This window comes from Hydra viridissima, unplaced genomic scaffold (assembly GCF_058129835.1).
Source record: "Hydra viridissima isolate aposymbiotic clone 2 unplaced genomic scaffold, HvirCarnegie_v1 scaffold_10, whole genome shotgun sequence".
NCBI lineage: Eukaryota > Metazoa > Cnidaria > Hydrozoa > Anthoathecata > Hydridae > Hydra > Hydra viridissima.
The window spans coordinates 13,080,913-13,107,033 of NW_028324309.1; the positions used below are offsets into that span (position 1 = coordinate 13,080,913).

Consider the following 26,121-nt stretch of genomic DNA (forward strand, 5'->3'; position numbering starts at 1 on the left):
ATTTTTGAAATACTGTGACTTTCTAAAACTAAATTTAAAAAATGCTGTACAATATTGATCTATAAACAAATGCAAAGTTAATTCTTTTTTACAAACCACTTAAAACAAAAACTTTGCCTAAGTAATTTTACAACAATCGTTTGGTATGTCCCAACTTGCTTCATCTAAATGGGGCAATTTGCGATAATATGTTCTCGTAAGAGGGTATTTTACTTATGTTTACTGAAAATATGATAAGGTATACATAGAGAATAAGAAATTCTTACATACTTAAAAACACTGCACTGATTCTTGGTCTTACATACTTAAAAACACTGCACTGATTCTTGGTCTTGCGTGAAAATCTTAAATAACCTTCATTACATCATAATCACGAAAAAAAACGCTATTATATACATTTTTTTTTATTTACTAAAATTTTTTTGTTAAAAATTATAAAACATGTAAAATAAGCTTAGATATCGTTTTAGCTATTTTAGTAAGGCACATAACACATTGCACAAACTTTTTGTAAGTAGTACTGTGGAGGTGACTGACCTCCAAGCTTCACGACAATTTACTCGTGCGACAATTTGTGCTCGGTCTCCCCTATGCAAACAAAAAGGTTCAATTGAAGCACCATTTAAAGTTTTATATTCACATAAAATCTATAAATGCTAAAAATACAAGAATAAAACAATCAGAGGCGTTTTATTAAACCAGTATTTTATACTTCTTGGGAAAAATGGTAATAAAGTGGTGCATAAGTTTTCCAGACAGCTTTAGTTGCTCTTGCGCTGATCGAGGACCGATTACATCAAATAGTAACATAACATCGATAACATATAGACTTTCAAAGTTTTGGCTTCCAATTCTCTAACAGCTTTTCTTAACATCATGAAATTTTTATTCCATTAATAATAAATTTGGATTTGACTAAGTTGGAGCATTACTTTTATCATATCAAAAAATGCCTACTCAGATAATGCCAACAAAACTATTTAAGTCACTAATTTTAGGCTAAGTTTTAAAATGAAAACCTGCTTCTGTCCCAGCATGTTACTTACACCTTCCGAACAAAGTCCCATACGAGAATTCTTTAATTAACTTAGTCATAACTCACTTTCAAGCAAAGTAGACACTTATGTATCAAAGTAGACATTTATGTATCAAAACTTGTAACAGCATCTACAAAATTAATTTCCTTTCAAAAAAAAAAAAAAAAAAATACATTAGAAGGTTCTATAACCTCCTTGATGTTTTAGCATATAGAGATAGCTGAAGCACTTTTTGCGAAATTCATTTATCACGGTGCCAAGTTTTTGTTATTATTCCTTCAGGTAGTTTCATAGCTCTACAAATTTATTTTTTGTAAAGTTAAGTCCAGTAAATTTTGAATGTATACAGATTTTCACACTATGCACCATTTTTTATTTGTAACTCAACTTCTTCAATCATATCTCCAATTGGCTGGTTGCTTTCAATTAAACTATGTAATAAATTGTTGCTGGTAAATATTTTTCATTTGTTGTATTAGATGTATTATTTAATTTTTGTTTAGATAGTTTCAGTAATTTTGCAGCTATATAGCTATATTTTTTGATTAAAAAAATGAAATATTGATTCTTTTTTGAGGTTGCTTAAATTGCTTTATCGGACCCTTTTGGTATAACATTCGTTATGTTCGATTGACTTAAAATATATCTTTTTTTTACTTGAAATGTATTTTTTATGAGGTTCTCGATTTTTTAACTTTGAGCAAATTTTACACCCTATCTTATTTGAAGAAGAAATTATGATCTATGAATACTTATTTTGGAAATATGCCAGCTGTTTTTCTGCTCATATTGATAGACTCATTATGATCTGAAAATTTTTGACAATCAAGTTATGATTTCCAATGTGCGTGGGAAAAGTAATTTTGTTGTATCGTTGTTTTTAGTTAACTTTAGCTTCATGCTAAAAGGGGGGGGGGACGTTTAATATATTAACGTACGCCCCCTTTTTTAAAGATTCCAAACTCGTATTTTTACGGTGGGGATACTAAAATGAAAAAGAGGCTATACTATCGCGCCTTCCCACAATCCTTCAATCGTACATTCGAACAAAAAGTACAGCAAGGTCGCATTTGCTACAATGGCTGCTCAAACTACTGATCAGCAAAATGCCCTTAAAGACGCTATGGCTCGTGCCAAACAGGTGACTGCTTGTGATAAACTTTAGAAAATAAGTTTATACAATTTCCGATGTCAAAAAATAGAATCCTTTTTATTCAAATCTGAATGTTTATGCAACGACCTTGTCCGTATTAGATATGCACGTGTGACTTTTGATTGAGTTGTTTAGACAATTTAAAGTTTTCTATACTTATAGTGAGTAGCACTAAGTAGTCTTAAAACCATAATGTTAAAGTAGAGCTCTTTTACCAAAATGATTAGTAGTTTTTATATAGCTGAAACGTGGCTCCTACCCTTTCCACTATTGATTATTTATAATGAAGGCTTATATTCAAGCTTTAGTTTATATTTTTAAAGATTGCTGCCAAGCTGCAACAACAACAGTCTACTGGGACTCCTCTTGATAATTATCTTGAGTATGGTAAGATCTCAAAACTCCATTTTTTTAAAAAAAATTTGTTTTTAATTTTATATGACATTATCTTTATTCAAATATTTAGACGATTCTCGGAAAAGGAGCTATCAAGACTTTAGTATGTATAGTTTTTTTCTAAAATAATTTTTAGACAGGTAAGAACTACAATAGAACTATCCAGTAGCAATTTTTTTTTTTTTTCAGAGTAAAAGAAGATGCCTTATAATATGTAATGTTTATAACAATAAACCATACAAAATGTCGATTCAGAATAATTGTTGTGCCACAATCAAATTTAGCAGTCAAAGTGCAGTATTAATTAGAAAATGCCAACTAAAAATATGTTACAGAATATTTTGTCTGCCTGTAACTTTTGTAAAATAACCTTTAAATATTATAAAATCCTAGAACAGCATCTAGAGCTTACTTTTAGAATATCATGAATATCTCTTAAAGTGATTTTTGTATGAAAAGCCTACCAAAATTTTGAATGGTTTTAAATTTAGAATATCAAATATTGCATGTAGATATATTTGTAGCAATTCTAAATGTTATAATTTAAATACTGATCCTCAATTTTTGAATAGGTGGACTTGAAATTTCAAGCAGACAACCTTTTCTACTACATGTAATAGAAACAAACTACAGAAATAAAAGATATTTTTCAGTAAGCACTTTAGTCAGCTTAATTTTTATCAGCTCTATATAGAAAACTTATGTAGCTGCATGAAGATATAGTAGTAACTTCTTTTTATATAACTACTGTTACCCTGTTGAAATTTTGTATAAAAATTAGCCTAGGTTTTGCTGGTTGAAATAGAGCTGATATTAGGCTCGTTAACGTATTGTATTAGCCAGCCCTATTTGTACAAAATAAATAGCAAGTAAATACTTTGCTTATGTCACCATCAAATATCACTTTTAATATATCTTTTTAAGCTCAATGGCTTTATATAGCTTGCCTATGATTAGTTTAATAGTCATATCTTGTCAGCTGTTGTGTATGTAGTTGAAATGTTTCTTGATGATTTTATATATTTTGACTTTTTTAAAAAATTTCTTTTTTTAAATAAGATAACAAACACAATTCATCTTCTACCAAAGTTGTGAAGAGGTTTAAAATTGTTTGACTGTTTTTATATAGCTAAAAAAATGATTTTTAAATATAACTAAAACAAAATTTTTACTTAAATTTTTCAATTGTTTGTTTATTACCAAAAATGCTTGTTGCAATAATGTGCAGTCTTGAGCTATAACCACACAATACTTTCAACATTTAAAATAATTTAAAATAGCTGAATAAGCTGCTGTTGCTATTTTTTTTTATAACTGTAATATTATTTGGCTAATAAAAAATTCCTGGTTGTTAGTAGTAATAATGTTTTTAATAGTTTTATAGTAGTTTTTTTGTTTGCCTTTAGCTTCATCAGAACCTTTTTCTAAACGAATGACAATTGAAGGAGGTATGTTTTAAAGTTTTGCAATCATTAAAAATATGAAACTCTCCACTTAGGTTTTGACTTAGTTTTAATGTTTTTTTGCATCTTTTCTGTATAACCTCTATGTTTCTATTTCAGCTGTAGATCATTCTGACCCTAAAACAATAGCTCAGCAAGTTGCAAATAGTCTTGTGCAAAGGCAAGAATAATATTTTTTTAAAATTAATCCATTAAAGACAAAATAAAGTAGTTTGTTTATTATGCTTTGTTATTTTTTAGAGCTGGTATTGGATCAATGTTGGTTGAAGATGTTTCGATTCCAAATAAACTTGTTGGTTTGGGTATGTTATTATTGTAAATATTGTCTGTCTTAAAAGCAATTCATACATATCATTAAACTCTGAACATATGTATGCTTAAATATATCTTTCATCAAACATTTGGCTAGCTTTGTTATGCATTAATTTTATCGCTTTATACCTACTTGTACAAGTTAACTTAAAATTCTGTGCTTAGTAAAGTTCTTAAAGCTTATATTTACTACAGTAAAAGTTTACATAATAAATACTTTAAGAAACTTACTTTCAAGTAAGCAATATAATTGCAATTACCCGCATCAAATTAATGTTAAATTTCTCAATATTAAATTATCATGAATTTTCAGTTATTGGTCGAGGAGGTGAAATGATTAACAGGCTGCAATCTGATTCTGGTGCTAAAATACAGGTTGCTCCAGGTAAAATAACAAAATAAGTTATCAATGTGTATTTATATTTGCATTTTAAACATTCATTTTAAACATTTGCATTCAAATACTGTATTCTTGTTTTTTCGTAAGATCCACCACCAAATATGATGGATATGGATCGTCAAATCACAATAACAGGTTCCAGTGAAGCTGTCAGGTATACTTTCATTAAACTAGGTAATATAATAGATTTGTCAGTATCCGTAAAGGTGAATGAAAATCATTTTTTAAGCTGTAAATATAGCCTCTAATTGTATACTAACAAAGTTTTCAATTAGGACATAAAAATAACATAAAAGCAGTCTAAGCAATCTTAGATCAGCTATCATGCTAATAATAAATTGATATATTAAGTTATAGAGAGTGTAAAATCCTTTTTGTAATGTAAATTTGTTGTTTTAATCTCTCTACTTTTTAAATTTCAATAAAGTTTCTTTAAAACATTTAATTTATTTTAGTAAAATCTTGTAAGTCACAGATTACCACCAATGGTTTAAATTTAAAAAAGTAATGTTTCTTTACGTTAGTCTTTAGGAAAAGTTGAAATAGGTTTTATATTCTTTTGTAAAACTTTGTCAATGTGAGAAAAATGAGATATTGCCAGATAACCATCAATATGCTTCTTTTCCAAACTACTTTAATCCAATAGCTTAAACCAACTTTGTGCAAGTGATAGTTTGTTATTTTAAACACATGCCAGTTGATTTTATCACATCTTTTTTAAATGAAAAAAGAAGTTATTTATAAAACAAAGAAAGATAACTAAATTAAGCATTGATGCACAAAAAACTGCAAAGTAATAATGGTTTCTTTAGTGGTGATCTCATCTGCAATAACATATTTAATAATATAACCTTTAAGAATTTATTTAACAATAGCACCTTTAAGAGTTTGCTCCCTCCATCAACATAAATTAGTTGTAGTCTCTGCTCAAGTTTCTACATTTCAGTTTATGATAAACAAGACCATTATAACAAAAAACCCACTTTCAGTTTCAGGTTATGATCTAATTCTTCACTTTCAGTTTCAGGTTATGATCTAATTCTAAGTATTGTAATTCAAATAGACTTTCCATTAAATTGCCCTCAGTTCTTAAATATTCCACCAGTCCAGTTTCAATAGATTTCTAACTGTTGTGCTGTAATAAGTTGAGAATTGGGATACAAAGCCATTTAAGATTTTCTAGAAGCTGGAGCCTTTAAGCTCCTTTTTGATCTTGTAGTTGATTAAGTTATATGACTTTCCATAAAGACTTGTCTTTATGAATACTCAATAAAAAAAACAAGTTTTCTACAATCGCTGTAAACTTTTTTCTTCTGCATGCTTTCAGGATTATTGCATACTATTTATACTTTTAGTGTATAGATTTTCCTGGGCTTGTAATTAGATTAAAAATTACTTTGGGCAGTTGTTACAGAATTGTTTTTTTACTCTCACCCAGAGTTTGCCACCATTTTTTATAAATAGCAAGTTATTTATAAATTATGAAAATAAGACTTTCTTTAAAAAATAGCTATGTGAATGCGCAAGAAAGATAAGAAGAAAAAAATAGATAATAAAGTCAAGTATATGATTTTTTTCATGGTAAAATAGGAAAACAAAGATTAATAAGGTGAACATTGAGTAATAAAAAAAGTTTATATTCCAACTGTTCACCTTATAAATGAAGTAAAAATATTTGCAAGTGTTAACTATTAATTGAAAGTAACTAGTTGCTAGTTATTGACTTATAATGGCTAATAATTGGTACTTGACTTAATGTTGCTTTATAATTTCACTATAGTTCAAATATGAAACAGCTAATCAGCTCTTTTGTTTTTTTCCTAAAACTTTTTATAGTTTAAAGATTTGTTATAAAAGTAGTTTTTATTTTTCTGTTTTAGTAAGGCTAAACAGTTAATTGAACAAATAAGAAATGAGGGGAAAGTTCCAGAAAGACTGGTAAGTTTCAACTCTGAATGAAGATTATTCAATTTATTAAAAATGTCCACTTCAATTGAAACAAATTGTTACAAATTGTACATTTCAGTGTACACTTGTTGTTTACTGGGTATTTTCTGTAATTCGATTATGAATCTTTAAATAAATGAATGTTATTAGTGTTAAGCTTTGAATAGTAGTGTGATAATTTTTTAAAATCTTGTATGGTTATAGTCCCGCACAATGAGTTTTAGACCAAAAATAAAAGATATCTTAAGTTGTTTTTTTTTTATAAAATTTCCCCAAAAAATAAAAACAACAACAACAACAAAAAAACAATTTTATTGTTATAGGCCTTTTTAACATAAAGTTCTGTAATTCTAAAATATTCTAAATGCTTTAAAAAATTAATACCAGTATAACTTTTAAGTTTTATTACATAAAATTAGTTTTTTTGTTTTTATCCAGTTTTTATGTAAATCATAATCTCTTGCACTGTTTTTACTGTGTGTTCTGCACAAATGTTGGATTTTGTAGTGTTTATGACAGTTTCTTTATTACAACCAGTGACTTAAAATGGATTTTTTTTGCTTTACCATAGCACCAAATAACTAGATAGTTTGCTAGACTATCTTAGTTTTCAGGTGTACCTTTATTGCTTCTCCAAAAAACATCCTTAAAATTGCTTTGAAAACACAGCTTTTTTGATATTTTTAAGTATTTGGTACCCATGATGTTCACACACCATGACACAACTACAACCATGTTAAATATGCTGAAATATTCTATGTAAAAATAAGAATTTTAAACAAAAGTAAAAGTACTTTAAATAATGAACTCAACTCCTAAAAAACATTACCAACTGAATACAATTATTTATTAAAACAAATGAAATTCTACTAATAAAAACTATTTGTATAGTAAAAAGTAAATTCAAAACAAATATTTAGCTATCTAAATATATTTTTAACCAAAAATTTACCACAAATATTTTGGAATAATGTAATTTAGACAGATGAATACAAATTAGAAAAATTTTATTCATTGTGGAGAAATTTTCTAGATCTTAACCCAATTGAATTAGCTATTGAATAGCTGTGGAATCATTTAAATCACAAAATTCAAAACAAAAAGTAATTTAAAAAAAGGGAATCACTGATTGAAATTACTAAAAAATTGGTAAATTCTGTACCACAGTGACCGCAGGGAGTTGAAAAGAAACCCAGCAAAATTAGTATTTATTGTAGCCAATAATGTTTTTATTTACAGCAACAATAAATATTTCATAAGAATTCCTGTGAACAATTGTTTCCAAAATATTTCAGCTCAACATCGTTTTTAATTTTCATTCAGTTTAACATTGTTCATTTCCTTGAATTATGTTAAACTGATCACAAAATGCTTATTAAATTGATTGTTGGTAAAATAATTTCTTTGCATCAATTTGATTCACCATGAATATCATAGCGGTTAAAGCAGTAGCTATGTTGTATTTACTAGCTGTTGAAACTATTTTTAAAAAAAAGCTCATAGAACTTAATAAGTGGAGAGAAAAAAAAGACAGAAAAAACTTAACCGAGCATACTTTTAATGTCCTATACATTTTAATACTATGACAGTTTATTTACTATAATTTTTGTGAAATATTTCTGCTTATTAAAGTATTCTGAATAGTTATTTACAGTAGTGTGCAAAAGTAACCGAACAAGCGCATAACTTGAGATAACTTTTGAATGAAAAGTCCAATTTCTTTCGAATTTTTACCAAATCTAAGCAATCTAATCTTAAAAGTTCATTTTATTGAAATATGTGCATGCAAAAGTATCCGGACAGAACTAAAATGTAGTGTTGACACAGCTAGGCTTTGTTTGAGGTCTGCAAATCTATTTGGAAGACATCCTGCAAAGAAACCTTTTATTTCGTTAAAGACTCAAAAAGCACGCATGAGATTTGCAAATCAACATTTGAATTGGTCAAGAGAACAATGATCGAAAGTACTTTTTAGTGATGAATCTAAGTTAATGTTATTTGGATCTGATGGTATTAGATATGCTCATCGACTAAAAGGCCATAGATACAGTCCTAAATACCAGCTTCTAACAGTAGAGCATGGAGGTGGAGATTGTGTCGTTCCTTTCCATTTGATTGATGACATAATAGACAAAAATATTTACAAATCATTAAAGATCTTATGCTAATCATCAATCAATCAAAAATCATTAAGGATCTTATGCTACCACATACTAAAGACAAAATGCCTCAAGGATGGATATTTCAGCAGGACAATGACCCAAAGTACACTTCAACCTTTGTTAAAAACATTTTCAAGACAAAAAAAATTTAATTAATGGAATGGCCTTGACTTTTCCTGACCTTAATCCTATTGAACATCTATGGGAACACCTTGATCAACAATTTCAGGTCAAAAACCAACAATTAAAAATGATTCATTTAAAATTCTGAAACAAGAATGGGAAAAAAGTCGACAATAATGAGATTATGAAGCTGATGGATTCAATGCCTTGTCACTGTCAAACAGTAATCGATGCCAAAGGTTTCCCGACAAAGTATTAAAGAAATTTACTTTATATTAAAACATTTTTATTTGAAAAAATGTTTTAAAAAAAAATCTGCTTCAAGTATTTTTTTCAGCCCAAATACTTTTGCATGTGCATATTTCAATAAAATGAACTTTTAAGATTAGATTGATTAGATTTAGTAAAAATTCATTTGTTTTTAGAATTGTAATCAATTTTTTGACATTCCAGTGAAAATTTGAAAGAAATTGGACTTTTCATTTAAAAGTTATCTCAAGTTATGCACTTGTCCTGTTACTTTAGCACACTACTGTATATATTTTATTTATATATTTCCAGATTTAAATCCTTGTTTTGAAATAATTTTTTTTTTCAAATTAAGTTAACCTGTTTTTTTAAATATTTTAGATGCTTGGTTCTAATCTGCCTGGAGAGTTCTCAATTGAAATGAAAATCGCTTCTGGCAAAGTTGGACTTGTAATAGGTAAGTTTTTATGTTTTTTATACACTACATCAAGCCTGACTGGTAATATTTGGCTGTGTATAACAAGTTATCTTGTTTTAGTTGAAGCATAACTTGCCTTAAAGACTATTTGAAAATAATGCTCCATCTGTATGTTTAATTGCCAGATGATTTAAATGATGATTACAGTTTTTGCAATATTTTTATTTTTTTTAGGAATTTAGTTATTTAAGAAAACAGGGGGGATAATTTTAAAAGTTTTATGCCGGTTTCTTTAAAGGGAAATTGTATAATTATCAGAAAATTTTACTTTATGTCATTAAAATTTGGGTTTTTACAGGCAAAGGAGGTGAAACAATTAAGTCTCTTCAGGTAAGTCAAATGAATGCTTTTTTTTTTTGTTTGTTTGTTTTGTTTGTTTTTTTTGTTTGTTTTTTTTCTGATATTGCAAAAACAAACTTATATTATCCATCTTTTTTTTTTTTTTTTAGGAAAGAGCTGGGTGTAAAATGATTCTCTTCCAAGATGGTGAATATGCGCAGGCTGCAGAAAAACCTCTAAGAATAAGTGGAGAGCAAACTAAAGTTCTAGTAAGTCAAATATATTTTCCAAGTAAGTATTATTTAGACTTTGTCAATAAACAAAACTGATGCTTAAAATCTTTTGTAAAAATTTAAAAAAAAAAAGCAACAACAAGAACAAGAAATAGTTTGTTATTTTAGGAAGTTCATTCCTAAAATAACAAACCTTTTCAGTTCTTATATAACTCAGCCTTCCTAAAAAAATTATTTGTATTTCATCTGCACTTATATATTGCTGATTAAACTTGTTCATATGCTATTAATTTATATTTGATTTAATTGACTTTTATGAACTGTGTATTTTATAAACACTTTTATCTTTTTTTTTTTTTTTTTTTAATTTTATTATTATTATGAAAGTTAAGAAGTTTTTTGATATATTACTATAGATAAAAGATATTTTTTAAATTTTTAAGTATGGGAAACAGTTGGTACAAGACTTGATTGTATCTAAAGAGATTGAGGTAAAATAGTTTTTTTGTAATTTAATACATTTTACAAATTTATCTTTAAACTGAATATAACAAAATTTCATGAATTAAAGCTTTTTTATTACTTTGCATTTGTTTTCTATTTTTGTTTGTATGGTTATTTTCTTACAAATTATTAAAAGTGCAGTAAAATACTGGCTTTAAAGTTTTGTTCAATTGTAATGTACTTTTTCTCAATTTACCTTCTTTAAAAAAAACCCTCTTAAAATGAAGATTGGTGTTTTTGTGTGCGCGCTTTTGGTGTTTACTATTGGTCTGCTTTTAATATCAGTTATCAATACATGTTTTCAGTTGTATAGTATCCAAAAATTAAGAGAGAAAAAAAGTAACTAAAAATCTATGGTTCTACTTTTTAAAATACAATTGATTTCACCCCAAGAAATAATAAAGCAATATCACAAGAAAAACATTTACCGTAATGTCCTGGATGTCAATTATTTAGAAGAAATATTCCCAAACAAAAAATGAATGTTAATGTGTATTCCATGGTACTAAAAAAGATCTAATATGCCTAACAGGAAAAGGGGGAAAAAATTACAATAAACTGAAGCCATAAAGGGTTGTTGTTCAATATTTTTTAATATCTTATGATATGTGTTTTAACATTATTTAGTAATTGAGTGTTAGGGTTTTTTTTTTTATGATTATTGAATTGTGTAAATTACAAATTAATTATTGCACTTTGTAGTTTTTAGGTTATTTGCTTTATTTGATTCATCAATTTATTTGGTTCATTAATTATTTTCTTTGATAATTTTATTTAAATGCTATCAAGTTCTATTCACTTTTTAAATTTTTGTATGAGATGCTTTTATTCAATTTAAAAAAGTTGCTGAATTGTGTTGACAATTTTTTAGGAACAAGTTGTACCAGTGGTGTCGTGAAAAACATTTTATTAGCATTATTTAAATAAAAATTGAGCAATAATTAGCAACTTGAATTTACATTCCATATACATCCTTCAAACATGTTTTTAGGCTGACAAAACTTCGTGCTACTTATATAACCAATCAACTTATACATCAGACATTACGGTATATATTTTTCTCATATGCCAATGAGGTGATTGGGGATTGAATGTTAATTATTTTATATTTTAGTTACATGCATTTTTTTCCAACTGTTATACTTAAGTCTTGGCAAATATTTAAACAGGGAAAAAAATCAGGTTGCTGGCTTAATTGATATCTGTGAATGTATTTATGTAGCTGCTAATGTGGGAATGGTACAATTTTCAATTGCTAAATAGAAAACCTGCATTGTCTTCATATATACCAAGCAAATAAAAGCAGATTGAGTTGTAACTCTTAAAACAAGCTTATTTGTTCGTCTTTATTCAATGGTGTTAATTTTTTTTAGTTTTTATGAATTGAGTTATTTATTTAGTCAATGGTGCCAAATCCAGGAGATCCAGACCAAGGTGGTTATGAAGAGGTTAATTTTTGATCTTGTTAATCTCTATATTTTATTTTTATACTTGATTTTCTAAATGAAGTTTTAACATCCTTAACTATTGTGTAGATGCAAATACCTCGTGATGCTGTTGGATTTATAATTGGAGCAAAAGGAGCAAATATAAATAATATCCAACAAATGACGGGGTGTCGAATTCAATTTAAAAGTAATTTTCTTTTAGATTTTTTTTGTTGTTAAAAAAAAAAAAGTTAGTTCATAAAACCCATTTTTAAAAAAAAAATTTTAAGTATTCTTGTTTGTTTTTTTTTAAGACAAAATAAGTTTAAATGTATTTTTTAAAGATGAAATGGAAGGTGAATTCAAGATTGCAACTCTCCAAGGCAATCCTCAAGCCATAGTTATGGGGAAAGAAAAGTTACTAGAAATACTACAAGCTGTAAGTATCGGTCTTAATGAAGAAGTATCACTCTTAAATAAATTCAATTGACTTAAAACCCTATCTAAATTCAAGTTACACAAGAAAACTTACAAAAGTTTATTGCAGTAAGTTTTAATGGGTGTTAGATTTTGAACCAAGCAATATTAAAGTTTTTTAAGATGAGCTGGTTGAAAATTTTCTATAAGCATCATCTTTTTAAAATTGAAAATAAACCCATCATGTCTTTAATATAGGTTAATTGAATAAAACAATCCTTGTATAAAAACACCAAGTATCAATTATTGAAAAAAGATCACTTTTAAGTAAACAGAGAAAATGCGCTTTACCCTTTTCTTCATAAGAAACCTTTAAAATGCTCATCATTTTTGCCAAGTTACTTTAATCTGAGAATCATTTTATGACAATTTTACATGGAATACACATTTAACAGTTTATTAAATTCTCTATACTTATATAGTACTTTAAAAAAAATTTTATAACTTAAATTCAATGACTTTTCAAATATAAAGTTACATGCTGAATTTCTTATTTGAGAATTTTTTTTTATAGCTTAATCAGAAAATTTCTCAAATAAATTCTTAAGCATATGTATCTTAATGATCTTAAATTTTATTTAATTTGTTTCTAACAATTAACAATACCTAATTAGAAGCCTTGTATAAAGACTTATGAATTCTTTATTCTATTAATACACTTTTAATTGGCAGTTGCTTCGATTTTCATTTTTTAAAAAAAGTTAAAGTTAGCTTAAGGCTGTTTTTTTTTTTTTGTTTTTTGTTTTTTTGTTATAGAAATTTTTCGAAGTTATAGGTTTTTATCATTTGGTTTTATAGACATTCTTTAATCATATTCACACTCTGTTTTTAAAAATATAGCTAGTTACACTAGTTATGAAATAGTTTTTTAAATTTAAAAACAAATGAAAAGAAATGCTAAAAATCTACTTAAAATTTATACTAATAATATCTTAAATAGCATTCTCTTGAAAATAGTTAAAGGAAGCTTCATCATAAAGACCAAATATTTATCACTTTTTATTTTAAAAGCATAAATAAGGAAAACTGGACTTACCAATTTTTTATGCCCTTTTTACATCCTAAAATGCCATAAGAAAAATTAGAGTAATCTTTAAAATGTAACATAAATATTTAGTGTAGTAAATCAATATGTAATAACTTAAAAGCTGAGGCAATTAAAAATTAAAAGTTAAAATATAATAGTTGAATAAATTTCCTTTAGCATCAAGATAGAGTCAGTGGTAGAGGAGGAACGTTTGTGAGTCAATTCTTCTTTATTAAATAATAGTTTAAATAAGTTTATGAGCCACTGACTTTCTGTTTGTTTTAAATTATTATAATTAAAGTTTTTTTTTAAAAAAATGTTAATGTTTGTTTTTGATTTTCTCAGCACTCCTCCTGAGAATCTTGTTTAAAATATATAGCACTACCAATATTTTTCAATAAAATAAATGAAAGCTCCTAAATTGCATCACTTTTGAAATTAAAATCTAAATGTAAAAAGAGTCCTAGTTAAAATATTTTCAATTTTTAATTAAAAAAAAAAAAAAACTATTCTAGATAGGTTCAATTTTTCTTTAACATTAAAAGTAAGCTAGATTAAAAAATCACTATTCATTTTGTATAATTTTTTAAACATGTCATTTTATTCTGTTTTTATCATAAAAACAGATTTAAAATCAGAATGACAATATTTGATGAAGCTTCGTTTTAATTTATTTCCAAAGGAATGAAAAGGATATACATATAGATATGTGCTTTGTATAACTATGTTTCTGGTTAACTATTTTCAAGGCAATTAAATATCATTTAACTTGAACATTACTATGCAATCATATATAAACTGCATAATCATATCCTATTAATGATGTTTATACTAAAGTACATATATTAGGTGAAAGTAATTAAGGTCTTCATTAATATTTAATCTTTTCTTGTTGATATAAATGAAAGACAAAGCTTAGTTTAGTTTAACATTTAAATAGTTTATAAAAGGGCTGTCAGTTATTCTAAAGTATATTTAATTTATATTCAATTTATATTTTGTAATTCATATTATATCTGATTTGTATTATATTTAATTTATATTATGTTTAGTTACTTTTAAAAAAGTTTGGTTTTTAAATAGCAGTGGCGAGGCCCTAGACCGATTGGAATGGCTACTGCCCGACCTGGATGGGTTCCTCAAGGTGTTCCAGGGCATTTTACTACTCCTAGACCAGGTTGGGTTGGTCATCAGGTTGGTCCAAGGGGTTGGGTTCCTAGAGTTCCAGGTCAATATGTTCCAAGAGCAGGTGGTGGTTTAGGAGGTAGTAGTATTCTTCAGCCTGGTCACAAACATATGGAGATAGATGTTCCAGCAAATAAATGTGGCTTGGTTATTGGAAAAGGTAAAGTTTATGACTCAAACTAGTTCTTTCTATTGTGATTTTAGAAATTACTCATAATACTTTTTTTTTTTTCTTTTTTTTTTACCTAATAAAATAACTTATGTGAGTCATATTTAGGTGGAGAAACATTAAAATATATGCATACAGAAACAGGAATAAATATAGAAATAAATAGAAATATACCTGAATCGTCTCCTTTCCGTACATTCCATTTAAGAGGTAAAGATATTTCTGTTTTTCGTTTAATACACATTGTATAAATTTTTTCAAATCTATTTAAACTTTAGACTACTTTTATAGAACCCATTTTTAATTTAAAGGTACTGATGAGCAAATAGCAAAAGCTGAAACATTTATCAGAGACAAAGTTGGAGATCAGGTTTTTTTATTTACACTTTAACATTTCCATTTTTTTCCATTTTTCTTTTTTTATTTATTTTAACTTGAAATATATTTACTTTAAATATCAAATATGTTAAATAGCAGGTAAAAAGTTAAATTCAAATGCTTCTTATCTTACAGTCACTTACAGCAAAGCCTGCTTCAGAAAGTGATGATCAGCAACAAGGAGGGTAAGAAGCCTTTATTTAAAAAAAATTTCAATTTCAATAATGTAATAAAAAAAATGTTTAAGCTTCAGTTATTCATACAAATAATTTGATATTGTATAATATATATTAGTATCATTAACATATGTTAATGTTTTTATGTGGGTAACTTTTTTTTTACTTTATTGAACATAATTGTATAAAATATTTATAATTCAAATTGAAATAGTTGAAAAGCCAACTTGGATTAATCAGCTAATCAATTATGGCTTTCACAATGGATCCTTTTCATTTAAATACTATCCACACGGATAAGTATCTGCAGTTAGGTTTTTCTGTGAATAACAAATAATAACAAATAAAGTACATATTTCTACATCAATCTTTTTAAATAAAGTGAAGTTTCTGACCTTTATTAAAATAGAACTCTATGCATTTAAAACAGGAAAGGTTTGTGGTGTGACAAGTTTATATAGGTCTAAATATAAAAATTATTTTAAATGTGGTTTATTTCAAATGACTGATATAGAAGTTTGTAATTTGTTATTATTTGTTATTAATCAAAAATTAAAACATCAACTCTTAATCTGCAGGGGTCTTTTAGAAACTCTTTTATCAACTAAAATAACATTACAAAAGACTTTTTTTTGCACAAAAAAAATTTTGTTGAGAAAAATAAATGCTTTTATTCCTATTACCTTAAAAACTGAATTATTCCTTTATTCTGGATCTTGTGTTATAATTTTTATTTAATTTTAAATTGTTTTAAATAAAAAGATATAAAAAAAAGGCATGAAATTAATTAGCAGGTCATCATTGGTGCAGATCTAAATTAAACAAAAGTTGTCTGTTGAAATCTAAATTATCTAGTTTCTACAATTTCAGATATTACTCAAGTAGGTTTTAATATGGTTTTTTTCCAAACATTAATTATCTATTTGAAATATTATCTTTGAATTTTATTTAACTAGTACTGCCAACCAAGGAAGTAGGTGGGGACCCCCTCAACACAATAGTCAATGGGGAGCTCAAGCTACCCAGCAATGGGATGGTCAGGCTGTTTGGACTCAGCAACAGCAAGATCAGTGGGGTCAGCAGAGTGCATGGAGTCAACAACAACCTGTTAGTTGGAATCAACCAACCACTAATGGTGCATGGAATCCACAACAGCAATGGCAACAACCAAATACTCAATGGACAGCCCAACAACAACCCTGGGGACAACAGGTAACTTAGCATAGCTCACAATAATTTAATTTTGTTGTTTTATTAATTTTTATTATTTCCAAGTTTTTTTTATGGTACCAACAAAATGATCAAATTTATGTGTACATAATATAGCTTAGCAAAAAAAACTTTTCAGCAAACACCCAGTGCAGAAGCCACTAGTGTAGAGGTTCCTGCAGCTGATAATACTGCAGCACAAGCTGGTTCTCAACCAGACTATAGTGCAGCTTGGGCTGCTTACTATCAACAACAAAACCAGTACTACCAACAATACATGCAACAACAAACACCTAGCACTCCTGCTGCTACAAATTCGACAGGAGCACCTAATTCAGGTATTTCAGTTTTCTTATTTTCAAAGAATTGTTAGTATTGAACTGATAGAATCAAGTGGTAATTTTTTTTTGTTGTTGTTATTTTTATTTAATTTTATTTATTTTTCTATTCTATTAGCTGGATCACAAGCTGCTGCTATGGCAGATTACCAAGCAAAGATGGCAGAATATTATAAATCATTTGGACAGCAGCCACCTACTCAATAAACGTTGCAGGTAAGATTAAAGGCCCTTCTCACACCTTTGGTGATTTTCCGATTAGATTTTGCTACTGATTACAAATAGCTCTTCATATCAACTGATGTAATTAAATTCAATTTAATTATATTCTTGGGACGGTCTGAAGTTGCTTCTCAAACGAAGATAGGAATCAAAGCTTTCGCAAGTTGAGGAGCTGTTTGTAATGCATTAAGCTGCATTGTATGTCTTTGTTTTTACTTCTCTCTTGTAGATAACAACATATTGATGTCGTTGAATTGCCATTATTATACTACCTTGTTCTATTCTATGCTTGTCGCTTATGTTATTTTGCATGTCATCAAATACGCTTGCATTTAAACTGAATTGATTGCTGTGAACACTTTCCTGCATATAACTATTATTGCATTAAAGACGATATTATTTGGGATTATTATCTACTACCAACAGTAAAAGTGTGATCGTAGCCTGATTTTGTATAGTCTTTGTTATTCTTAGTTTTTTAAGTTGTTATATTAACGAGAAAGAAAAAACTAGTTTTGGCTACGTAGTATTTAATTTTTTAAAACTCCTTTTTTAAGAGCATATTTTTGCTTTTATTTTTAAGCTTCTTTTTCGATTTCTTGTCAAATGATGCTAAAAATTATTCCATCTTGACCAGCAAGGGCAATGGCATGGCAAAACCTTGAGTCTCAGACTAATGGTAAAAAATTTCTTGCAGCATACATTGTCGTTTTGATGATCGTGTTAATTATGTCTGAATTACCTCATTATGCTTTTTCATAAAGTTGATTTAATTCATGTTGACTATATTATGCCATGTTAATTGATTTATTAATTAAATGCTGCATTTTGTTTCTCAGTGATTACATGTACTATTTTAAATTACTTTCTGAAATGAGATATGACATCATTGATTTAGCAATTTTTATCGATTAGTGTTTATTTATATGTGCACTCCTATTGATCTTTATTGCCATTAAAAATTATTCTAGTTGATCTTGGAACTGAGTTGGTTTTTTTATAACTTAATTTTATAATTTTAACTTAAGTATGTTTGTCAGTAAAAGTTTTTCAGATAATCTTGCGTAGAATCTGAGTAAAATGAATATAAGAGTATGTGTGACTGATATGCATACTGGTGGTGAGCCTCTACGTATAATAACTTCTGGATACCCCGAAATTGAAGGCACTACGTTACTTGAAAAACGACGCTATGTAAAAGAGAATTTAGATTATTTGCGCACATTTCTTATGCATGAACCTAGAGGTCATTTCGATCAGTATGGTGCCTTACTTGTCGAACCAGACAATAAACAAGCTGACATTGCTGTTCTTTTTATGCATAATGAAGGGTATAGTACAATGTGTGGGCATGCAATAATTGCTTTAGGAAGGTTTGTGGTAGATAATAAATTAAATAAAGGTTCTTTAAATGTTTTTGATGGTTATGTTGACACAAACATTCAATGCCCCTGTGGAATGGTGCAAGCGAGAGTGGAAATGAAACATGGTGTTTCTGGTGGGTTTTATTTAGTTACCAAATACTTTAATGGCTATAATTATCTTAAAATAGTTTTACTAAATGATTTAAACTTAAGATTATGCTATTATTTCATTTTAACAAAATAATAAATGCAGTTTTGTTCTGTTCACATGATAAAATAATTTTAAAAAGGTGCCGTAAGTTTTCTCAGTGTTCCTGCATTTGCATACAGAAATGATATCACAGTCAAACTTCCTTCATATGGGGAAGTCAAACTTGATATAAGTTTTGGTGGAGCATTCTACGCCTTAGTAGATGTTAATCAAGTTAAATTGAATTTGATTGCAACTCCTCTTGAAAGTTTAATAACTTTTGCAAATGAAGTAATCCGAATTGTGCAAGAAAGCTTTAAGATATCACATCCTTTTGAAGAAGACCTCTCCTTTTTATATGGTGCAATATTGACCGATGGAAATGACTCAGATTCTAACAAAGATACAATGAATTTGTGTATATTTGCTGATAGTCAGGTAGGAGGATGGACTTTTTCGTTGTTCATAAAGTCATTGGATTAACACCTCATTTAAAATGCATTTGGGTTTTTAATATCTGTTTTCAGGTCGACCGTTCTCCGACCGGATCAGGTGTAACAGCTCGAATGGCTGCGCAGTTTGCTAAAGGTCAAGTTGGCGTTGGTGAACGACGGACTTTTGTTAATTCGAAAACTAGTAGTAAATTCACAGGCGAGGTATGTTTTAAAAATTTTCAAAAAAAATTTTATTAGTTGTTTTCTAGATGGCTCTGAATGAAAATAAACTACTTTTTAAAATTAGCCTTTAAAAAAGTGAGTTTCTCCAGTTTAGTTTTTTGGTTTGTTAAGTTTGTGTCAGCGTAAGAAAACAACTTAGAGAAATTTTTTAGGTAGTGCAAGCAACAAAGTTTGGGGATTATGATGCTGTCCAAGTTAAAGTCGAGGGGCATGCGTATTATACTGGCCAAAGTGTATTTTACGAGGAAGCTGGTGACACGTTGTCTCGTGGATTCCTCGTTCGATAGGTGTACATCGCTTTTAAATTTCACATCGATAAGAAGAGTTAAAATGCAGTATAGAATTACAACTAAAGATAAATGAGAAGTATTCTAAATTCATTTTTTTGCCAGTTCAGAAAACTCTTCGTTTCTAATTTTTCCCTAATGCAAAATAAAATTTTTTATAGAATTGGTATTAATTTTTATAATGTATAACAGTTTGAACAAGAGAGTTTTAGAAAATTTTATATGCTCACTCTGTGCCTTAGCAATACTGCTATAAACATAATAAAATCAATATCTAGGTAGTATTGTTATTTTTAGTCACTATTATTTTTTTATGCGAAGTTATGCTTTTTATTTTTTTTTATTTTTTTTTTTTATTTTTTTTTTGAAACAAACTTTCTGTTGAAAAAGCTTGTCGAATAAACAATAAAATTTTTATGAGTCTCACCATTTGTCCAGCATCTCGTAGATCTTAGAAACATTTGAACTTTAACGTTCTCTATCACTTGATACTTTTAATTGAACTCTCAAACCGCCCTTCTAGTATTCCGAGAATTATATCTCTAAAACATGACATTTCTTTACTCTGCGCGCTTGTAAAAAAGAAAAAAAAAAGTTTTTCGTCTTCTGTTTTTAGTTTTTGGGACTAAAAACAGAAGACGAATCTAAAATTTTTAAATGGTAAAAAAAAATGATTTGAAACCAAAATAAATACCATGGTGTAATCATACTAAGTCCGATACTTTAGAAATGTCAAAATGAAATATAAATTTTGAATATCATAAACGAAATATTCACATATATTTTAAAACTTTAAAATAGTAAATATATAGTTAGACTGAAAAAATTGCATTCCCCAAGTATTTACATTACAATATAAAATATTCACCATTTGTTATAATAGGACAGTCTTCAAGCATTTGAATTAAAATGTGGTATTAAAACAGCGTGGATGTGTAGATAGTATGATGCATGCTCAACGAAAACATTGGATTTAGCAAAGTTGTATCTTTTAATGCCTCTCACTTTCTTGAAGAAAGTTTTTTCTTTTTTTTTCTTTTCTTTTCTTTGGTTAAATCAGCTTAAGCCTAACTTAAAATCGGACGAAAGAAAACGACTTTGATGAATGCACGAAGAAGTCATTCATCCGAAGCTGCATGTAAAGAACAGTTACCGCGCCGGAAAAGCTGATGGTCTTGCGTTGTATGTAGGTATGTGTGCAAAATTTTTAAACTATTCAAATATTTAATTATTATACATCTTTGTAAAGAGCTTTAAATCAGTATTACGATGGTGAAAATTTCTACTAAAAGTTATGCCCATTTAAGTGACAAAAATTCATTATATGGAATGCTTAAGAAAACTGCAACCAACCTAAAAAATTAGCGTTCGGCTTACGGTGGTTTTATAATTGAACTTCATTGTTTAGTTTATAGCGCATTACTTTGCCTCGGTTATATTTTTATTCAACTAATAACAGAATATGGTTTTTTTTGTGTGTGTTTGTGTGTAAGTCACGTTTTGAATACTTTAAAAAATCACCAACATTTTAAATAAAGTTTCATTTTTCTAAAAAAACAGTTTTTTAATGAATAAAAAAGTTAAATACACAAAATGCTCAGAATTGTGAATCCCCCCCCCCCCCCAACCTCTACAACAGAAGAATATTTGGTACCTTTACTGCGTGCAAAAATAGAATATGAGCGTGTCATTATTTTTTTATGAAATTTGGCAGGTACATAGAAAATAGATATATAAAATTGATTCAAAAGTTAGAGAAAAAACCCATCATCTCTTCAATGTCAATTCACTTCCAGAACAGGAATGAAGTTTTCAATAGGAATGAAATCACTAAAAAAGTTAGTGCAAAAAAAAAAAAAAATTGCAATAAACTTACAACACTCTACTTTTAAAATATTATCTAAGTCAATATAAAATTCTAAAAAAAAGACGAGAAAAATCCATCCATACGACACCTACATCGAGCACGCGGTGAAAAAATAGTCACAGATTTTATCTTTAAAATCGGTGCCGTAAATCGCAGATACGCACATACCTATTGTATGGTTTGGAATGGTGTTAGTTAATTTACTGGTGAAAAACATGAATTTTAATTTGTATATTTTGATATTCAGAACATAAGTATAAAACCTTCAGCTGGTAAACTAATGTTGGGAAACGATTTTATTTTTGAACAGGAAAACGACCCAAAACGCACTCAACCGTTGATACACAAGAGGTGATGTGGTGTTATTTAATTCGGTTATTTTCCCAAAAGATTTAACCTAAAACATTGAATCGCACCCCTGTTTCACCCCTGTATGTATATATATATATATATATATATATATATATGTATATATATATATATATATATATATATATATATATATATATATATATATATATATATATATATATATATATATATATATATATATATATATATATATATATATATATATATATTATGGTATTAACCAATGATATTTATTAACTAGATGTCTAACTTCACAAAAATTCCGTAAGAAAAAGTGAAGCAAGTTTTTAAAAATATTAATGCCAGTAGCCGTTTTATTTAAACCTACAGTAATTGATTTTTGCTTTGCTTTGATTTATCATGGAGTTATTTCATGGCTCTTTTACAAGGTTCCTTCTTATTGTCCATTCAGATAAACCTTAAAACATTTTTTAAAAAGTAGGGCAAAACGTACAAGGCCATACCTAGAAAAATAAAAAACAGAGGGGACTCAGAGCCAAAAGATGTTCATAAGGTTCAGGGTTCGGGCTCATAAAGTTTCTCTTTACTGCGAGCAACAGCAGAAACTTCCAGCTGCAATCTTGGATTAAGAATAAAGCTGACGATTGAGCTGGTTACTGAGACTTTTACCTAAAACATTTCGTACATTTGAAAAGGTGTTAAGTTTTTTAGATGATTTGCTATATCTTTTTCACTTTCAAACAGATTTTTTTAAATCGTTCTTGAAATTTCTTTATCATCTCGTGAGGTTGTCTTCAGCTTTCGTCCTCGTCCAGTACGAGTTTCAAACGTTTCATATTGTTTGTATTTATTTACAATTGCTCCTACTGTTTTAAATGGAATATTTGTAAGTTCTTCAACTTTTCTATAAGTATTATCTTGTTTAACCAAGCTTGGAACCCGTTTTCGTTTGGTAGTTTTTAACTAATTTTTCTTTGGGTGCCATAATGTTCGATAGACATGGTTTTTAATGATTTTCTTTAATCAAAAGTGCTACTAATTGCTGAAAATAATATTCTAGTAATGAAAATTCAATAATAAAACTGATATTTTGTAAATTAAAAAAGACATATACATTCATAACAAATGATAAAACAGTTATGTACAATTAATTTTTGTGCACGAAAATTAATACCTGTTTAAGTAAAAAATCAAAAATTGCATAACAAACACATTTTCTTACATTTCTACTGATTAATTATAAATAAAAAAAATAGTCTTAGTAGAATAAAACAAAAATTGGTTCACTTATTTTCATTATTAATCAAGATAAAAGCAAGTTTTAGCAAAATAAAATGCAAAAAATTACTTTGAATAATTAAGTTCTGTTCTAACTATATATATACGACATACTTTAATATTACTGGAAGGTTTCTGAGGTGCTGGCTCCAAAAGCCAGGTCCATTTTTCGGATTATTGTAGAGATATACATATATATATATATATATATATATATATATATATATATATATATATATATATATATATATATATATATATATATATATATAGATATATATATTAGGGTGGGTCGAATTTTTTATCTTTCCTGTACATGAATAAAAAGTTGTCTTGGCATCAGTACAGTATGAAAATAATATTTAAAGATTTTTTATGAAACGTTTAGGGGTCCCAACTTTTGATTAAAGCCTTACCTTATTTGATGTATTTTAACCATTTCCTTGGTACAGTCTAAATACGTACCAACTATAAATCATGGACTAAAATGCGTTGGCAAATGGTTTAGCACCTAACTACAAGTGCTAAAAAAGAAATGGAATAAATTTTATAACGTTATTTACATGTGACGTCACCAACATTAGCAACAAACCATGTGCTGGATTTTTTAGAAACAAGCAAAATATCTAATATATTATTTTGTAATTTTATTTTCTTCTTTGCAATAATAGATCTATAGTAAAATTCAAGTAGGCTAATATAGATGTATACTACAGTAGGCTATAGTTTAGACTGTAGAAAGATCACTTCGTTTAACATGTAGGCCTATTTATGAGAGGGCTAAACATATTATAGTCTGTATAAATATTGGAATATTTATTGACTAAATTCTTATGAAAAATTGTTTTAACAGCTTTTATTTATTGTAACCATAACTTGTTGTAGTTTTTTTTTATTATTTTAGACAAATATATTAAATATCCATATTTATGTGTACACGAAGTGCAACTAAACATCCATTGTTTGGACAGTTAGTTGATCTTCCTGAAAATCAAATCCCATCATATGAAGACGTTATTAAGGCGTTCTATTATAATCAGAAAACAGTATTAGAAATTAGCTTGCAAGAAAGATATTCAATTTTAGCAGACAGAGCGAAATGTATTTATTCAAAAGCAAGTATTCCCACAATAGAAGTGAATAGCACAATCATTAGGGTTAGAAGACTTATGGATAAAGTACATACACTTAAAAAATATTCAGATGCAAAAAGAACATCAGACACGTTCACTGAGAAGTTGAATTCTTTTCAGCAGTTATTTGACATTTGTACCTGCAAATGCTTTGATTCGGGCATTAGAGATAGGAACTTATGCACGTGCCCACTGCCAAATAAGATTCCATTGATAGAGTGGGATTTCTGGGTTGACCAGAAAACTGTTAGAAATATGATAATTGGTGGAGTAGACAAAGAAACGACAGCAACACTGGAAAAGAGACAAAAACTCAAGTTTATGAAATTAGGTGTGATGAAGCACAGTCAAAAGAGGTTGAATATGAAACTGAGGAAGATATTGATGAGGATGAGCGTAACACATCTGAAAGTAATTATACATCAGAGGAAGAGACAGTATCAGTGCAGAACAGAAACAAGTACAAGGAATTATGTAAAGCAGTTGATCGATGCAAAATTAGCAACAGAGATACATGTCTTATTGTTAATGCTGTTTTAAAAGACCTCAGTATGTTGTCTTCAGCAACAATTCTTGATCCTTCAAAGCTACGTCGACAAAGGAATTTCTGGAGAGATACTCTGGTTGAAGAACATATGCAGAGCAATAAGGAATTGTGCTGTATAGGCTTTGATGGAAAACAAGACGTTACATTAGTTGAGAGTTTTGGTTGTAGAAGAAGTAAAAAAGAAGAACACTATAGTATTGTCTCGTATCCAGGAAACATATACATCGATCATGTAGTTCCTGAAAGTAGTAAAGCTGCTGATATAACAAAGGAGTTAATGTCAGTTATTATAGAGACAAACTCCGTAGAAAGCATTCAAGGTGTTGTGTGTGATGGCACAAATAATAATACAGGTAAAAGCAACGGAATCATAAGAAAATTGGAGGAGAACTTAGGTAGACCATTACAGTGGTTGGTATGCCTTCTACACTGTAACGAGCTGCCATTTAGAAGGTTTTTGGCAGGCGTGGATTTTGCTCGAACTACAGGACCTTCCACATCGACAGGTACAATTAGCTCAGCTCTAGAATATGATCCGAATGAATTGCCTGTCGTTAATTATTTGCCCATTACTGGTAAGGTGACTGATTGTGATGAAGCTGTTAAGAAGGATCTTAGCACAGACTAACTGTACTTTTTGAAAGCATGTCTAGCAGTACAGCGTGGACGTCAGGCTTCAACAGATATTGATTTCCTCGAGAAGAGTTTACCTGAAAATATAAGTCATGCTCGGTGGTTGACGAAAGCCAACAGGATTTTGCGTCTCTACATGTCTAGAGAGGTGGCATCTGAACCTCTCAGAAGAGTAACGCATTTCATTTTGAACTTTTACGGACCCTCTTGGTTCAAAATCAAATCAAATTCTTCTTACCAAAATGGTGCTAACAACTTCTTTTACTTAGTTCAGTTGTTTCAGGAACTTGATGCATTAGATCAGGCTGTGGTTCGTCCTGTTCTCGAAAATAACTGCTACTTTGCACATGCTGAAAACATTCTGTTAGCTGCAGTTAGTGATAGTGATATGGAAGTCCGTCGTTTTTCAGTAGAACAAATAATAAGAGCAAGAGAGAAGCAGACTAATAGTAACATACCGGTTCGCGT

At 28.5% G+C, this 26,121-nt stretch overlaps 2 protein-coding genes across 25 annotated transcripts; both read left to right on the forward strand.

The window, feature by feature from the left end:
- The first annotated feature begins 1,995 nt into the window (after positions 1-1,995).
- Positions 1,996-18,241, forward strand: LOC145182115 (far upstream element-binding protein 3-like). 24 transcript variants are annotated; one of them, XM_090100448.1, is made up of 26 exons: positions 2,020-2,178; positions 2,514-2,577; positions 2,657-2,689; positions 3,993-4,034; positions 4,149-4,209; positions 4,290-4,351; positions 4,675-4,746; positions 4,849-4,915; positions 6,642-6,699; positions 9,624-9,699; positions 10,019-10,050; positions 10,170-10,268; positions 10,676-10,723; positions 11,728-11,784; positions 12,137-12,184; positions 12,272-12,371; positions 12,508-12,602; positions 13,845-13,880; positions 14,754-15,012; positions 15,130-15,231; positions 15,333-15,391; positions 15,535-15,584; positions 16,532-16,787; positions 16,924-17,122; positions 17,241-17,338; positions 17,928-18,241. In XM_090100448.1, exons 1-25 carry the CDS (start codon positions 2,116-2,118, stop codon positions 17,327-17,329), a joined length of 2,127 nt encoding a protein of 708 aa, XP_089956574.1. In that variant the 5' UTR covers positions 2,020-2,115; the 3' UTR covers positions 17,330-17,338; positions 17,928-18,241. The 24 variants fall into 24 exon arrangements, with proteins under 24 accessions (XP_089956581.1, XP_089956574.1, XP_089956573.1 ...); XM_090100447.1 differs by lacking the exon at positions 17,928-18,241 and adding an exon at positions 17,574-17,866; XM_090100446.1 differs by having other exon boundaries at positions 2,028-2,178; positions 14,751-15,012.
- Positions 18,242-18,424: 183 nt separating this feature from the next.
- On the forward strand, positions 18,425-20,288 carry LOC145182117 (trans-L-3-hydroxyproline dehydratase-like). The gene is made up of 4 exons (XM_080057389.2): positions 18,425-18,842; positions 18,999-19,336; positions 19,426-19,554; positions 19,728-20,288. The coding sequence occupies exons 1-4, from the start codon at positions 18,425-18,427 to the stop codon at positions 19,860-19,862; spliced, it is 1,020 nt and encodes a 339-aa protein (XP_079913515.2). The 3' UTR covers positions 19,863-20,288.
- Positions 20,289-26,121: the final 5,833 nt, after the last annotated feature.

What these genes read in the sequence shown, in the direction of transcription:
- LOC145182115 (XM_090100446.1), top strand. Translation starts at nt 2,116, where the DNA reads ATGGCTGCTCAAACTACTGATCAGCAAAATGCCCTTAAAGACGCTATG. An exon ending in CTTATACATCAGACATTACG is followed by an intron (nt 11,785 to 12,136) that starts GTATATATTTTT and finishes TTATTTATTTAG; the next exon opens with TCAATGGTGCCAAATCCAGG. An exon ending in GATGATCAGCAACAAGGAGG is followed by an intron (nt 15,585 to 16,531) that starts GTAAGAAGCCTT and finishes TTATTTAACTAG; the next exon opens with TACTGCCAACCAAGGAAGTA.
- LOC145182117 (XM_080057389.2), top strand. Translation starts at nt 18,425, where the DNA reads ATGAATATAAGAGTATGTGTGACTGATATGCATACTGGTGGTGAGCCT. An exon ending in AATGAAACATGGTGTTTCTG is followed by an intron (nt 18,843 to 18,998) that starts GTGGGTTTTATT and finishes AATTTTAAAAAG; the next exon opens with GTGCCGTAAGTTTTCTCAGT. An exon ending in GTATATTTGCTGATAGTCAG is followed by an intron (nt 19,337 to 19,425) that starts GTAGGAGGATGG and finishes ATCTGTTTTCAG; the next exon opens with GTCGACCGTTCTCCGACCGG.